The sequence below is a fragment of the Austrofundulus limnaeus genome, unplaced genomic scaffold (assembly GCF_001266775.1).
Source record: "Austrofundulus limnaeus strain Quisiro unplaced genomic scaffold, Austrofundulus_limnaeus-1.0 Scaffold639, whole genome shotgun sequence".
Taxonomy (NCBI): domain Eukaryota; kingdom Metazoa; phylum Chordata; class Actinopteri; order Cyprinodontiformes; family Rivulidae; genus Austrofundulus; species Austrofundulus limnaeus.
Genome location: NW_013953041.1, coordinates 61,106 through 77,432, shown reverse-complemented (window position 1 = coordinate 77,432; position 16,327 = coordinate 61,106). Strand labels below are relative to the sequence as shown.

The 16,327-nt window shown below is 44.9% G+C and overlaps 1 protein-coding gene across 1 annotated transcript in view; it reads right to left on the bottom strand.

The window, feature by feature from the left end:
* LOC106531470 (kinesin heavy chain) overlaps window positions 1–16,327 on the bottom strand; it is a 24,664-nt gene that overhangs the window by 6,025 nt on the left and 2,312 nt on the right. Inside the window, exons 2-3 of the mRNA XM_014027347.1 lie at window positions 10,431–11,024; window positions 5,035–5,658 (exon numbers count right to left, since the gene is read on the bottom strand). Of these exons, the coding sequence (XP_013882801.1) occupies window positions 5,035–5,658; window positions 10,431–11,024 (1,218 nt within the window). The remainder of the gene's footprint in view (window positions 1–5,034; window positions 5,659–10,430; window positions 11,025–16,327) is intronic.

Below are 16,327 nucleotides of genomic sequence, written 5' to 3'. Positions count from 1 at the left end.
TTTTAGTTTCATTTTTAAAAAGAAATTGGTTTTAAGAATTTTTAGAATAATTCAATAAATGTTTTTTTTATAAGTTGGAAACTGTCTCAGATGTTTTAATCCTCGCATAATTGAACCTGTGTGCCTTGAACAAGAGGTAGTAATCTCTGGGTGAAATTCCCAGGGTGGCGTTGTTGAGCAACTTACTAAAATTAAACTTTCACAAAACCTGAGTTTCCATCTAGTGTCGCCACAAGTATATTTCATACATTTGTAGTTTCAGCTCTTTTCACTTTTCTTATGTTCTTTCTTATCTTCTCACTTAAAAAAGTCACTGATGATGAAGAAATAAATAAACTAAATAAACTAATAATGTTTGGTTTCATTTTCTACTGAAGTGACAATAAAAGATGTTATGCTGATGAAGACTGACATCTAGTGGTCAACTGGAGCAACTACATGGAAAACTTTAAAATCAAAACTCTTGTTTTGAGGGGAAGATAGTTTCCTGTACGACCGTGCTTTCGTTTCCCATCACAAATCAAATCCGTCATGTACCCAGAATACATTGCTTCAGTTTTCCAATAAACAGTTTTAAAATTACTTTACTGATTCTTCTTTAATGGAAAACCTAAAACAAAGAAAAAGACAAAAAAGCAGCTGAACTAGCAATCCTCAACAAATTTTTAATTTTTACACCAGGAGCTAAAGTTCTGTTTCAGGAAATCACACCCACAGCAATCGGCGATTGTAGAATTAAGCTGTAAAAGAGTTCATACACCACTAGTTGGCAGTATTGTGCATATATTGTACATGAATTGTTGCCAGCTAGTAAGTGTCAAATTGAACTTGCGCTTTAAAATTAGCTTCCGCTAGTTTTTCTATGGCATAAACGCTTTTGAAGTTGCGCAGCTAAATATTTTCATAAGTGCTTTTGAAATTGCGGAGCTAAATTGTGGATTAGCGCTGCCCACCACTGTTAAATTGTGATTTCAAATATCATGGTTCATTTAATTACCAGATATATTAATGCTGTTGATCTATGTTTGTTTTTATATGACCAGTTAAGACAGCCTCTCTCCGTCTACGGGTGGGGGGACTTTGAATACGTTCCGGGGGAGGGGGGGACATTGAGTAAGAGTGGGCCATGTTCCATGCCTCCATTGTTGAGGCGGGTTACCTGAGCTGTGGCCGTAAGGTTGCTAGTGTCGGCCATGGTGGCAACCCTCAAACCTGCTGGTGGACACTGGTGGTAAGGGATGCTTTCAGGCTGAAGAAGGAGTCCTACTGGGTCATTTTGGCCTGTGGGACTCTAGAAGCAGCTGGTAGGTATCAGCAGTCCGAGCAGATTGCGACTCTGGTGGTGGCTGAGGCAAAAACTTGGTGTGGGAGGAGTTCGTAGAGGCCATGGAATAAGATTTTCGTATGACTTTGAGGCGATTCTGCCCCACCATCCAGCGTCTCAGTGGGGGAAAATTGTCAGGACCAACAAAATAACCCAGGGCACAGGCAGATGTCAAAAATCAAAAAAGCACGAGGCCTTTAATAAAAAAAAACTCAAGGAGGCTGAAAATACAGCAGAAACTCACTATGACTTGAAGAACATGGAACAGGACACAACCAGGTAGAGAGAACAATGATCCGACAATGAGACAGAGACAAGACTGAGCTTAAATACACAGAAAACTAATGAGGGAACAGAAAACACCTGGGGAGAAACACAAGGGTAATCAGCAGCGTGATGTGGGGCAGATGAGCAGAGACACACAGGGGAACATAGAAACACTAGGAAAACCAAGGCATAAAATGATAAACCATGACAGTACCTTCCTCTTAACGATCATCACCAGACAATCAACAAGGAGAGGCACAGGACAAGGGGAGACAGGACAAGACAGAATTTGAAGACAAAACATAAGTTCAGGGGGAACAGCCAGGGAACCACCCCACATAAGGCAAGAGTCCAGGGGGACGGCCAGGAAACCCTCCATGGCGAGGTCCCGCAGGAGCAGACGTTGAGCCCCAGGATGAGACGTGAGCAGACGAGGGGCCAAGGGAGGAGATGTGAGCAGACGTGGAGCCAAGGGAGGAGGCGGGAGCAGACGTGGAGCAGAGGAAGGAGGTGGGAGCAGACGTGGAGCAGAGGGAGGAGGCAGGAGGCGATGAGGAGCCGTCGGAGGTTGATGGAGCCAGAGCCTTGGCGATGGCGAACACAGGCAACAGAGGGGACGAAGAGGCGATGACAGCCGACCCAGGCGACATGGAGGCGACGGCAGCCGACCCAGGCGACATGGAGGCGACGGCAGCCGACCCAGGCGACATGGAGGCGACGGCAGCCGACCCAGGCGACATGGAGGCGATGGCAACCGACCCAGGCAATGAGGAGGTAATGTGCGACGAGCCAGGTGATGAGGAGGCGATGGGCGACAAGCCAGGCGATGAGGAGGCAATGGGTGACGTGGAAGCAACGGCAGGCAACCCAGATGTTGTGGAGGCACCGGCAGCTGACTCACGAACCTCAGAGACTGCCGACTCGGGGCTCGCCAACACCTGAGACATCGGGACAACCAACTGTGGAACCAATGACTGTGGATCCATCAAGACCTCCAACTGTGGAACCACTGACTGTGGAACCACCGGGACCACCAAGTGTGGAACCACCGACTGTGGAACCACTGGGGCCACCAAGTGTGGAACCACAGACTGTGGAACCACCAGGACCTCCAATTGTGGAACCACCGGGACCTCCAACTCAGGAACCACTGGAACTGGAACCACCGGAACAGGAACAACTGGCTCAGAAAACACCAGCTCAGGAACCACCGGAACTGGAACCACCGACACTGGAAACAGAAACACCAGCTCAGGAAGCACCGGAACAGGAACCCGAACAACCGGCACAGGAGGAGCAGAAGGGGTGGGAAGGTGGGTACCAGATAACTCTCCCAAAGCCCTCTGCACAAACCGGTGGAGCTGCTGCTGGCCTGGCAGGAGGAGCAGATCTGGGCGCTCCCCCAGAATGCATTCTATCTGCCAGCAGATGGAGAGTCTGTTGGAGCGCATTGAGATCCCCCTGAGGATCTTCACCGACCCTCCAATTATGGGGGATGTCACCTGTTCCTCCCAGGGGGGCAAGGATGGGACCGGCTTCTCAAGGGCAGAAGGAGGAAGACCAGCCAAGGCAGGCCCAGGTGACTCTGGTGGACTCCAACATCGAGAGGAGAAAGACCGGCGCGCTGAGGGGCTGCGAGAAAAAAAATCTTGCTCCTCTTTAAAAAAAACTGAAAACAGGGTGCCTGTGGGCTGGGTGCGTGGTCGGATCATTATGTCAGGACCAACAAAATAACCCAGGGCACACGCAGGTTTCAAAAATCAAAAAAGCATGAGGCCTTTAATAAAAAAAAACTCAAGGAGGCTGAAAATACAGCAGAAACTCACTATGACTTGAATAACATGGAACAGGACACAACCAGGTAGACAGAACAATGATCTGACAATGAGACAGAGACAAGACTGAGCTTAAATATACAGAAAACTAATGAGGGAACAGAAAACACCTGGGGAGAAACACAAGGGTAATCAGCAGCGTGATGTGGGGCAGCTGAGCAGAGACACACAGGGGAACATAGAAACACTAGGAAAACCAAGGCATAAAATGACAAACGATGACAAAAATCAGCTCACCGCCCACACTGTGTGTAGAGCTGCTGCTCCTCCACGTCCAGAGGAGACAGTTGAGGTGGCTTGGGCATCTGGTTAGGATTCCTCCTGGACGTCTCTCTGGTGAGGTGTTCCAGCATGTCCCACTGGGAAGAGGCCCAGAGGAAGAACCCAGGACACGCTGGAGGGACTATGTTTCTCAGCTGGTCTGGGAACACCTTGGGATTCCCCCAGAGGAGCTGGTCCAAGTGGCTGGGGAGAGGGAAGTCTGGGTCTCTCTGCTTAGGTTGCTGCCCCCGCGATCCGATTCCAGATAAGCGGCAGAAAACGGACGGACGGACAGTTAAGAAGCACCGTCATGTGGTTGTTTGGCATTCTTTTTTGCACACCTTTCATAGCGCCTGAGACACGCCACGCCGAGCTCCTGGGAAACCCCTCCCGCTGCAGCAAATATCACTGCATTGGATTTTTTCCCACTGGAGTCTAAAATGCGGGGGGAAAAGACCGAGACCATTCATCCGACATTATTTGTCCACAAACTGGTCCCGGATTAAGCTCCAAAGTTGTTATCAGTTAGATTCCATCATGCAAAATGTATGTTTTATTTCCTTTCATGATGTTTTGGCAGTTTGACTATCTTTATAAATATCTGCTTCCTGGTACAACAATCGGCTTCTAGAGATGAATCGGTTTTATGTTTGTTTTATGTTTGTTTGGTAGTTTGTTTTTTGTAGTGAGGGATTGAAGCAAAATGCAGTGTCTGATCACTTTCAGCACAAACACACTCCCATGAATCAATCACACAATAAAGTCCTCATGTGTTTTTATGTGGAGGTGGATAAAAAGTTTGACCCGTGGGTTGCAACAAGAAGGTGCCAAAATGTAGACAATGCAAATAGAATGACACATTTTTGTCATGAAACTGTGACAGTTTGGCACAATTTCAGCAGTTTGGATGCAGCATGCTGCAGCCTTTAATTGCTTGTTTTCACTATTGCTCTTAGAATGAAGACACAGCAGTTGATCTTTGACTTCCTAAACTGTTAGATTATAGAGTTCAGTTACTTTTATAACCTGCAATTAGACAGGTGGATCTGGACAAAGCAACTGGAGATAATGCCTGGGGAGAACTGTACAGATAGTTAGGTGATACTGCGGACATCATATGTATTATACTTTGTCTGTATATGAATTCCTTGCTGCAAGCAAAAGAGATCTCAACCAGAATTGTTGCTTGTTCGTCAGTCATAACACGTATTCCTCCTTTCAGATTTTTGGTAGTGTAGCTTTAATAACTAATTTTTTGCTTCTTCATTTCCAAAATGTAATTTCTTTCATTTTAAATCAGTTTGAATGTTTTTCACAGTTATCAAAGTAAAAATGTTCTGAACTCACCAACATTTGGGGCAGATCCTGGAGGGTCAAGAAGTTCTTTTCTGACTCGGCTGTGTGGGTGGTCAGAGGTCACAGGTCTGTCCGTGTTCGTCTCTACGATTTCCTTCAAACTCTTCCGCAGCTCAGAAGGATCTTGGGTCTTCAAACTGAAAATCTGATGTCTGCACCTTTTGATCAGGTCTTGTAAAGGTTTGCAGAAACTTGTTGTATTCTGTTTGGGTGTTAGAGTCAGAACCAGTGTCCGGTCAAAGGAGCGGGCTCTGAACAGTTCGAGGACTGAGCAGAGTTTCTGCTTGTTGTCCTCAGTGAAGACATCAGGCTGCACAACCACCAGGAACACCTCAGGTCCAGGATCTGACAGACTCACAAAGTACTCCACATGTTTTTGGAGCTTGTTTGGAGGAACMTSAGCATGGAGCAGATCTGACGGTGTGTTGATGCAAACTACWTTTGTCATTCCGATAAATCTGTTGGCTGTCTTAGAGGAGCTGGGTTCCTGCTGAGGGTTGAAGGCAGAATTTCCCAGAATCAAGTTTGCAACTGAACATTTGTCAGACCAGTTGTTTCCCAGCAGAATGATCCTCAGCTCAGACACTGAAACATCAATAAGAAACATCTCACAGTCTCAGAAAATAATTAAGAATACATGTAATAATTGTATTTTTTTAAATCAGACCTAAAGTACACAAGATTAAATGATTGATTTAGTCATGGCTATGTACTGTAAGATACAGTATTTTATTGATTTAAAGCCACCATCCATCCATCTTCTTCCTCTTATCCTGGGTCAGGTCTCGGGGGCAGTAGCCTGAGCAGAGAGACCCAGACTTCCCTCTCTCCAGCCACTTGGACCAGCTCCTCTGGGGGAATCCCAAGGCGTTCCCAGGCCAGCTGAGAAACATAGTCCCTCCAGTGTGTCCTGGGTCTTCCTCTGGGCCTTCAACCAGTGGGACGTGTCCAGAACACCTTAGCAGGGAGGAGTTCAGGAGGCATCCTAACAAGATGAACCACCTCAACTGGCTCCTCTGGACGTGGAGGAGCAGCAGCTCTACTCTGAGTCCCTCCTGGATGACTGAGCTTCTCACCCTATCTCTAAGGGAGAGCCCAGACACCCTGCAGAGGAAACTCATTTCAGCTGCTTGTATCTGTGATCTCCTTCTTTCAGTCACTACCCAAAGCTCCTGACCATATATGAGGGTAGGAACGTAGACCGACTGGTAAACTGAGAGCTTCACCTTCTGGCTCAGCTCTCTCTTCACCACGACAGACCGGTACAACTCCCACATCACTGCAGACTCAGCACCAATCCACCTGTCGATCTCCTGCTCCATTCTTCCCTCATTCATGAACAAGACCCTGAGATACTTAAACTCCTCCACTTGGGGCAGGACCTCCTCCCCGACCTGGAGAAGGCACCCTACCCTTTTCTGCCTCAAGACTATGGTCTTGGATTTGGAGGCACTGATCCTCATCCCGGTCGCTTCACACTCAGCTGTGAACCGCTCCAGTGAGAGCTGGAGATCAGGATCTGATGAGGCCAATAGGACCACATCATCCACAAAAAGCAGAGATTTGATCCTAAAGTCACCAAAAAGGATCCCCTCAACACCTCGGCTGCTCCTAGAAATTCTGTCCATGAAAGTAATGAACAGAATCAGTGACAAAGGGCAACCTTGGTGGAGTCCAACTCTCACAGGAAACAAGTCCGACTTACTACCAGCAATGTGGACGAAGCTCTGGCACCGGTCGTACAGGGACCTAACAGCCCATATCAACGGGCCTGGTACCCCATACTCCCAGAGTACCCACATGTAGACTGGTTGGGCGAACTCCCATGCACCCTCCAGGACCCTGCTGAGGGTGTAGAGCTGGTCCACTGTTCCACGAACAGGATGAAAACCGCACTGCTCTTCCTCAATCTGAGCTTTGACTATCTGATGGACCCTCCTCCACAGGACCCTTGAATAGACTTTACCAGGGAGGCTCAGAAGTGTGATCCCCCTATAGTTGGAACGCACTCTGTGGTCCCCCCTTTTAAATAGGAGGACCACCACCCCGGTCTGCCAATCCAGAGGAACTGCCCCGATGTCCATGCAATACTGTAGGGTCATATCAACCAACGCAACCCCACAACATCCAGACACTTAAAGGGCCAATATTTTGTGTTTCTCAGGCATATATTTAAATACTATACTATACTATACTTTATACCTTAATAAAGTATCTATGTCACCTTAGTGTTTATTAAAATACTGGTTTTATGTTTACATAGCAAATAAACTTATCTTCTCATCATGTCCTCTTCTAAATTCCTTGAAACTGTCCTCTGTCTCTTTAAGAACCACCTTCCGCTTCTGTCCCATCCATTTCAGTGCGGGGGGGGGGGGGGGGGTCGCGCTATGATGCAGTTTACTTGGCATCTGAAAATACATTTCCTCAAAGGCATTTCTATTCTGAAAAGAGCTTCACTGAGTGAGAAGTGGTAGGAGCTCGGCAGACAGTTTCAGTTTCACCCGAGAGCCTGCAGGAGTCATGGGCGGGGTGTGTGGGGAGGGGGGGTGGCGCTCTGCCATGAAGAAGTTCGACTTTAAGACACATCCCAGAAGCATTTCTGGTCCCCACCTGTCATTTTGCTCCTTAGCATGGCTGCCTAAAAACGCTGCAGGATTTCTCAAACATGCATGAATGAGTCAGAGCAAGGCTTTGGGCATGTTTTTTATGAGAGTATGACATTATAACATGATATAAAACTCAAAAAAGTTGATTTTACATGATATTTCCCCTTTAAGGAACTCCAGATGAATCTCGTCCACCCCGGCGCCCTGCCACCGAGCTTTTTAACCACCTCAGTGACCTCGGCACCAGAGATTAGAGTGTCCAACCCAGGGTCCTCAGGCTCTGCTTCCTCATGGGAAGACGTGTCGGTGGGATTGAGGAGGTCTTTGAAGTATTCTGCCCACCGACCCACAACGTCCTGAGTTGAGGTCAGCAGCGCACCATCCCCACCATAAATAGTATTGTTGGGGAACCACCGCCCCCTCCGAGACACTGTATGGTGGACCAGAATCGCCTCGAAGCCATAGGGAAATCTTTTTCCATGACCTCTACTGAGAGGATCTGTCTTGTGTCAATTTTGTATCTTATACTCTGCCTCACTCTGGTGTCCCTTCTGTCTTTTTCTTTCATCTCAGTCCTCAGTCTTCCAGTTCCCTTTAGATCTTTTCTCTCACACCTGTCCACACTTTGTAATCACTCAGCTCTTTCTACTTTCACTCTACCCAGTCCTGTATTTAACCAGTCTTTCTTCACCACTTCAGCGTCTGGTCATTGTTTGGTTTTCATCCTGGCTCTTCTTTGTGTGCTCCTAATATTGTATTTTTGGTTTTGGTTTGCTGTTTTTCTTTAATAAACCTTTATATCTGACCGTGCCTGCCTGCCTGCCTGCCTGCCTGCATTATACGTCTGATCCTGCTTTTAAAACCTGATATCTCTGAACTCATACCACACCCAAGTTTTTATTTCAGAAACCATCCGAGCTGCAATCCACTTGGACTGCCGATACCTATCAGCTGTTTCCGGAGTCCCACAGGCCAAAAGGGGATGGATGGATGGATGGATGGATGGATGGATGGATGGATGGATGGATGTCAATAAAATTTCTTACATTACATAGCCATGACTGAATAAACCTCCTTCTTCCTCCAGCCTGACAGCATCCCTCACCGCCGGTGTCCGTCAGGGGGTTCGAGGGCTGCCGCCATGACGGGCACCGACAACCTTACGGCCTCAGCTCAGTTAAGCTGCTTCGACAATGGAGGCATGGAAATGGCCCACTCAGACTCAAGGAGCAGAGCAATCAACAAAATGTTGTGGCCTCCTAATTGTTTATTTGTATGGTATTTTTGATTAAATATATGTTTGTTTAACAAATACATTGTTTTGGCAAATTGGCACAATATTCTAAACCTTTAGAATATTAACCTTTAGAATATTATACCCTTAGAGATAGGGTGAGAAGCTCAGTCATCCAGGAGGGACTCAGAGTAGAGCCGCTGCTCCTCCACGTCGAGAGGAGCCAGTTGAGGTGGTTCATCTGGTTAGGATGCCTCCTGGACGCCTCCCTGGTGAGGTGTTCTGGACACGTCCCACCGGGAGGAGGCCCCGAGGAAGACCCAGGACACGCTGGAGGGACTATGTTTCTCAGCTGGTCTGGGAACACCTTGGGATTCCCCCAGAGGAGCTGGTCCAAGTGGCTGGGGAGAGGGAAGTCTGGGTCTCTCTGCTTAGGTTGCTGCCCCCGCGATCCGATTCCAGATAAGCGGCAGAAAACGGACGGACGGACAGTTAAGAAGCACCGTCATGTGGTTGTTTGGCATTCTTTTTTGCACACCTTTCATAGCGCCTGAGACACGCCACGCCGAGCTCCTGGGAAACCCCTCCCGCTGCAGCAAATATCACTGCATTGGATTTTTTCCCACTGGAGTCTAAAATGCGGGGGGAAAAGACCGAGACCATTCATCCGACATTATTTGTCCACAAACTGGTCCCGGATTAAGCTCCAAAGTTGTTATCAGTTAGATTCCATCATGCAAAATGTATGTTTTATTTCCTTTCATGATGTTTTGGCAGTTTGACTATCTTTATAAATATCTGCTTCCTGGTACAACAATCGGCTTCTAGAGATGAATCGGTTTTATGTTTGTTTTATGTTTGTTTGGTAGTTTGTTTTTTGTAGTGAGGGATTGAAGCAAAATGCAGTGTCTGATCACTTTCAGCACAAACACACTCCCATGAATCAATCACACAATAAAGTCCTCATGTGTTTTTATGTGGAGGTGGATAAAAAGTTTGACCCGTGGGTTGCAACAAGAAGGTGCCAAAATGTAGACAATGCAAATAGAATGACACATTTTTGTCATGAAACTGTGACAGTTTGGCACAATTTCAGCAGTTTGGATGCAGCATGCTGCAGCCTTTAATTGCTTGTTTTCACTATTGCTCTTAGAATGAAGACACAGCAGTTGATCTTTGACTTCCTAAACTGTTAGATTATAGAGTTCAGTTACTTTTATAACCTGCAATTAGACAGGTGGATCTGGACAAAGCAACTGGAGATAATGCCTGGGGAGAACTGTACAGATAGTTAGGTGATACTGCGGACATCATATGTATTATACTTTGTCTGTATATGAATTCCTTGCTGCAAGCAAAAGAGATCTCAACCAGAATTGTTGCTTGTTCGTCAGTCATAACACGTATTCCTCCTTTCAGATTTTTGGTAGTGTAGCTTTAATAACTAATTTTTTGCTTCTTCATTTCCAAAATGTAATTTCTTTCATTTTAAATCAGTTTGAATGTTTTTCACAGTTATCAAAGTAAAAATGTTCTGAACTCACCAACATTTGGGGCAGATCCTGGAGGGTCAAGAAGTTCTTTTCTGACTCGGCTGTGTGGGTGGTCAGAGGTCACAGGTCTGTCCGTGTTCGTCTCTACGATTTCCTTCAAACTCTTCCGCAGCTCAGAAGGATCTTGGGTCTTCAAACTGAAAATCTGATGTCTGCACCTTTTGATCAGGTCTTGTAAAGGTTTGCAGAAACTTGTTGTATTCTGTTTGGGTGTTAGAGTCAGAACCAGTGTCCGGTCAAAGGAGCGGGCTCTGAACAGTTCGAGGACTGAGCAGAGTTTCTGCTTGTTGTCCTCAGTGAAGACATCAGGCTGCACAACCACCAGGAACACCTCAGGTCCAGGATCTGACAGACTCACAAAGTACTCCACATGTTTTTGGAGCTTGTTTGGAGGAACMTSAGCATGGAGCAGATCTGACGGTGTGTTGATGCAAACTACWTTTGTCATTCCGATAAATCTGTTGGCTGTCTTAGAGGAGCTGGGTTCCTGCTGAGGGTTGAAGGCAGAATTTCCCAGAATCAAGTTTGCAACTGAACATTTGTCAGACCAGTTGTTTCCCAGCAGAATGATCCTCAGCTCAGACACTGAAACATCAATAAGAAACATCTCACAGTCTCAGAAAATAATTAAGAATACATGTAATAATTGTATTTTTTTAAATCAGACCTAAAGTACACAAGATTAAATGATTGATTTAGTCATGGCTATGTACTGTAAGATACAGTATTTTATTGATTTAAAGCCACCATCCATCCATCTTCTTCCTCTTATCCTGGGTCAGGTCTCGGGGGCAGTAGCCTGAGCAGAGAGACCCAGACTTCCCTCTCTCCAGCCACTTGGACCAGCTCCTCTGGGGGAATCCCAAGGCGTTCCCAGGCCAGCTGAGAAACATAGTCCCTCCAGTGTGTCCTGGGTCTTCCTCTGGGCCTTCAACCAGTGGGACGTGTCCAGAACACCTTAGCAGGGAGGAGTTCAGGAGGCATCCTAACAAGATGAACCACCTCAACTGGCTCCTCTGGACGTGGAGGAGCAGCAGCTCTACTCTGAGTCCCTCCTGGATGACTGAGCTTCTCACCCTATCTCTAAGGGAGAGCCCAGACACCCTGCAGAGGAAACTCATTTCAGCTGCTTGTATCTGTGATCTCCTTCTTTCAGTCACTACCCAAAGCTCCTGACCATATATGAGGGTAGGAACGTAGACCGACTGGTAAACTGAGAGCTTCACCTTCTGGCTCAGCTCTCTCTTCACCACGACAGACCGGTACAACTCCCACATCACTGCAGACTCAGCACCAATCCACCTGTCGATCTCCTGCTCCATTCTTCCCTCATTCATGAACAAGACCCTGAGATACTTAAACTCCTCCACTTGGGGCAGGACCTCCTCCCCGACCTGGAGAAGGCACCCTACCCTTTTCTGCCTCAAGACTATGGTCTTGGATTTGGAGGCACTGATCCTCATCCCGGTCGCTTCACACTCAGCTGTGAACCGCTCCAGTGAGAGCTGGAGATCAGGATCTGATGAGGCCAATAGGACCACATCATCCACAAAAAGCAGAGATTTGATCCTAAAGTCACCAAAAAGGATCCCCTCAACACCTCGGCTGCTCCTAGAAATTCTGTCCATGAAAGTAATGAACAGAATCAGTGACAAAGGGCAACCTTGGTGGAGTCCAACTCTCACAGGAAACAAGTCCGACTTACTACCAGCAATGTGGACGAAGCTCTGGCACCGGTCGTACAGGGACCTAACAGCCCATATCAACGGGCCTGGTACCCCATACTCCCAGAGTACCCACATGTAGACTGGTTGGGCGAACTCCCATGCACCCTCCAGGACCCTGCTGAGGGTGTAGAGCTGGTCCACTGTTCCACGAACAGGATGAAAACCGCACTGCTCTTCCTCAATCTGAGCTTTGACTATCTGATGGACCCTCCTCCACAGGACCCTTGAATAGACTTTACCAGGGAGGCTCAGAAGTGTGATCCCCCTATAGTTGGAACGCACTCTGTGGTCCCCCCTTTTAAATAGGAGGACCACCACCCCGGTCTGCCAATCCAGAGGAACTGCCCCGATGTCCATGCAATACTGTAGGGTCATATCAACCAACGCAACCCCACAACATCCAGACACTTAAAGGGCCAATATTTTGTGTTTCTCAGGCATATATTTAAATACTATACTATACTATACTTTATACCTTAATAAAGTATCTATGTCACCTTAGTGTTTATTAAAATACTGGTTTTATGTTTACATAGCAAATAAACTTATCTTCTCATCATGTCCTCTTCTAAATTCCTTGAAACTGTCCTCTGTCTCTTTAAGAACCACCTTCCGCTTCTGTCCCATCCATTTCAGTGCGGGGGGGGGGNGGGGAGAGGGAGGTCTGGGCCTCCCTTCTGAAGCTGCTGCCCCCGCGACCCGACCCCGGATAGGCGGAAGAAAATGGATGGATGGATGGATTCTAAACCTTTAAAAACAATCTCCTTCAAAAGTGCAACTACAATAAGCATGAAAATTCTCATGTAGCACCTAAAATGCAACAGGAAATTTACTTTGTCTGATTTTTTAAAGAATTTATTTGCAAATTATGGTGGAAAATAAGCATTTGGTCAATAACAAAGGTTAATATCAATACTTTGTTATGTATCCTTTGATTGTGTAGGGGTCACCTCGAGTGAAGTAACAGGAGTTACTGCCTCAAAGCAGGTCTCGCACAGGCCTGAAAGAAGGCTAGAACACTGAACTCTATTTTAGGCCATGATGGGTCATTTCAACCTACGCGAGGACTTCAGTTCTCTAATCAGATATTAACAGAAACAATCTGTTCTGTTCATGATTCAGTGGTTGTTTAACTAAGAATGTTTATGCATCTGTTAATCACAATAATGACATGTCACAAAGAAAGAAAGAATCACTTCTATTCTTTTATCGTGCCTAAAATAGATTAATGAATGCTATAAAATCACAGAAAATCATCACCATGTTTTCATTGTGTTTTTATAAATCACTGTTTTTATTTTACTGGAAACATCAGTAATATAATTTGAGTTTTTCTTAAGAAAATCTTACATTTATCTGGACCCAAGTTCAGACTGAGTGTTAATTAATCATCATAAATGTTTCACAGTGATTTCTTACAGTCTAGCTGAAAAAGAAGCAGAGAATATATTATTATGTCTGTTTGAAACAGCTACAGAGCAATGGCCTTCACTGGCAACTCTATTATCTCTTCTTTTCCTTTCTGACTGAGGGCTTATCTAAGGCTCCACTCTGGCTTACTAACACACGGATGCCTTAGAGACGGGTAGAGTCTTCTTCCTGATGCCGACACAGGAGGACGGGCTGATTCTCTCCGGAGAAACAGCTGGGCCTCGGGTTTCACCCATCCAGCCAAATAGGGGGACCTGAAGTCCAGGGCAAGGGGCAAGCCGCCCTATGCCCACCTAGAGACCCCAGTCTCTTAAGTGTTTTTCAACTCCCGAGGGGAGACTTATTTTGAGAGACGACCGGAACCACAGCTGGAATCTTTCTAGCTGGGCTGAAACAGACGAAAAGTCACCTAAACGACACCTTTTCGCCAAGGACCAGTTCTGGACAAGCTTCCTGAAGGGTCGTCGGTGAGACAGCCATATCAGGGGTTCTTAAGAAGACATCCCAGGTAACGCTGACGTGTTCGTGGGTGACGTGTCAAGTTGAAGCTGAGAGCAGAGAGGAAGTGCTAATCCGGTTGAAAACTTTTCAAAATTAAAAGCAGAAACACTAATCCTTAAATTTCTTACCTTTTCTTACCCTTTATCCTTGCCAACTCTAAGTGAAGTGCCAGTAAATTGTTTAGTTTTAACATCAGAACTGACGTTTTACTGTCTATATAAGTAATCTGAGTTAATTTGAAAGAAATTCAGATGCGGGTTTTTATCTCATTTACTTAGACTCTTAGTAGGAAACTCACAATCAGGTGTAATTTATGATTTGTTCAATTGTGTAAATAAATGATTGCATAATCTTTTATGAATCAACTTGAACTCGTTTGACGTTCCCTCATTGTGTCACTTCACTTTGCACAGACAAATATTAAAGTAATGAGGAAAACCTTGGTAAAATTTTCTCTCATAACTCAGTTATGGGAAGATGTAAGGTGAGCTTATTTGCATAAGTAAGCCATCCCTTACATAATGGTGGCCCGTACGGTTCTCTATTCATAATGGTGGCATCGTACGAGTCCTATTCTGAATGGTGAACTCTATTTACATATTTTTCTCATGAAAAAATATTTCTGTGCATTTTGAAAGTAAAAAAAATACTTTCTTATGTTGGCAAGAAGTTAAATGATGCTATAAGACTTTTATGACTGGAGGTGTTCAGATTATAGCAAAAGCTGCAGATTTTGTTGTTATTCTGTCATTTTGAGTCGTAATAAGGCTTTTAACATTACATGCCGCGTAAAAGTAAGCATTTCACGGCTTAAAAAGGTAATGACGTCACTTCCTGAAAGGGAATATAAACTCCGCTCTAAAAAATAGCGAAATGCTATTTTATCTTTAAGATCTAACCTGTGAATGCAGTTTTGATCTTATACCAATAATTCCTCTAACATTTATGAATTTTGGGCACTCGTAAAGTGTTAAACGAGATACGGGGGGAGTTTTAAGTGTAACACAGGCTAACAAAGTTAGCTCCAACCACTTCCGGGACGAATAAACCGAACGGTACGTCTCGATATACGGCGAAAAAAGCCGTTTCGGCGCCTTGAGCGACCGATTAAACTGCGATCTGTCGTTTGAACCGCGTCAGAGAATTTTGGGTGAGTTTAAACGCCGTTTTCGAGCAGTTTAAACTCCGAGCCGCTAAGACGGACGGAGTTTTGGGTTAAACCGGAAGTTCCGGTCCAACCCGTCAGCTTAAGAGGAGCTGTGTTTATCGCTTGCGTAGTGAGAAGCTTACGCTTGTCGATTTTCGAAACGCTGTGTTGTAAACTCTAGTTTAAATACGGTGATTTAGTGTCAAAAGTGTTTCATTTGTTTCATTTGTTGACTTTTGCACTGTAAAAATGGACTGCCGTTTTTATTCTGAAGGAGCGCTTTGAAGGCGGGATTTCCTGTTAGACGCTCCGTCATTGGACAGGGCACACGGTGCTGCTGTCAATCAAAGGTGTTGAAGGCTGAGTTGTCTTCCTTTGCAACGGCGACATCTGCTGGTTGATTTAAGGTATTACACTCAAAATAGCCATTTTCACCAGAAGAACACATTTTTTCACAATTTTTCAGCCAAAATCGAATAAAACACAGTTAAATCAACTCTGTTTATTCAAAATAAAATAAAGCTTAAAAATAAATGCATTTTTATAAAACCATTTCAATTTAAAAAGGGTTTATTTCTACAAAAATCCTATACAAACAGGTTTAACTTTATTGCAGTCAATCTGTTTTTACAAGCTCTGTTTAATAGAAGTGTTTCACAAAGGTGGACACTCTCTTACTTAAACTATAGTGTTGTAAATTAGAAGTTGCTGTAAAAGTAACCTAAAATATAGGTACAATTCAAAAGTGAGAACTTGCTTTTGATAGAAATTAAGAACAGTAAAAAATACTGATTTTTAATTGAATACAGTTCTGAACCGACAGTACTGTACACAATTAGATTTAAACCGAATCAAAATATTTTACAAAGGTAAAATAAATAAATTGAACAAAGGTTTTGATGCAAAAAGCTTTATTACAGTGTGATCAACAATTTTGCATATTAAGTCATTTCTTTTATCGGTAAAATTGTTTAGAAATTTAGCTGGTTTACAAAATATTTGTTTTGTAAATAACCTTAATTATACAGGGTAAGCGCAATGCTCCTTAATAATTAAAAATTTTTGCAAACAATATTTTAAAG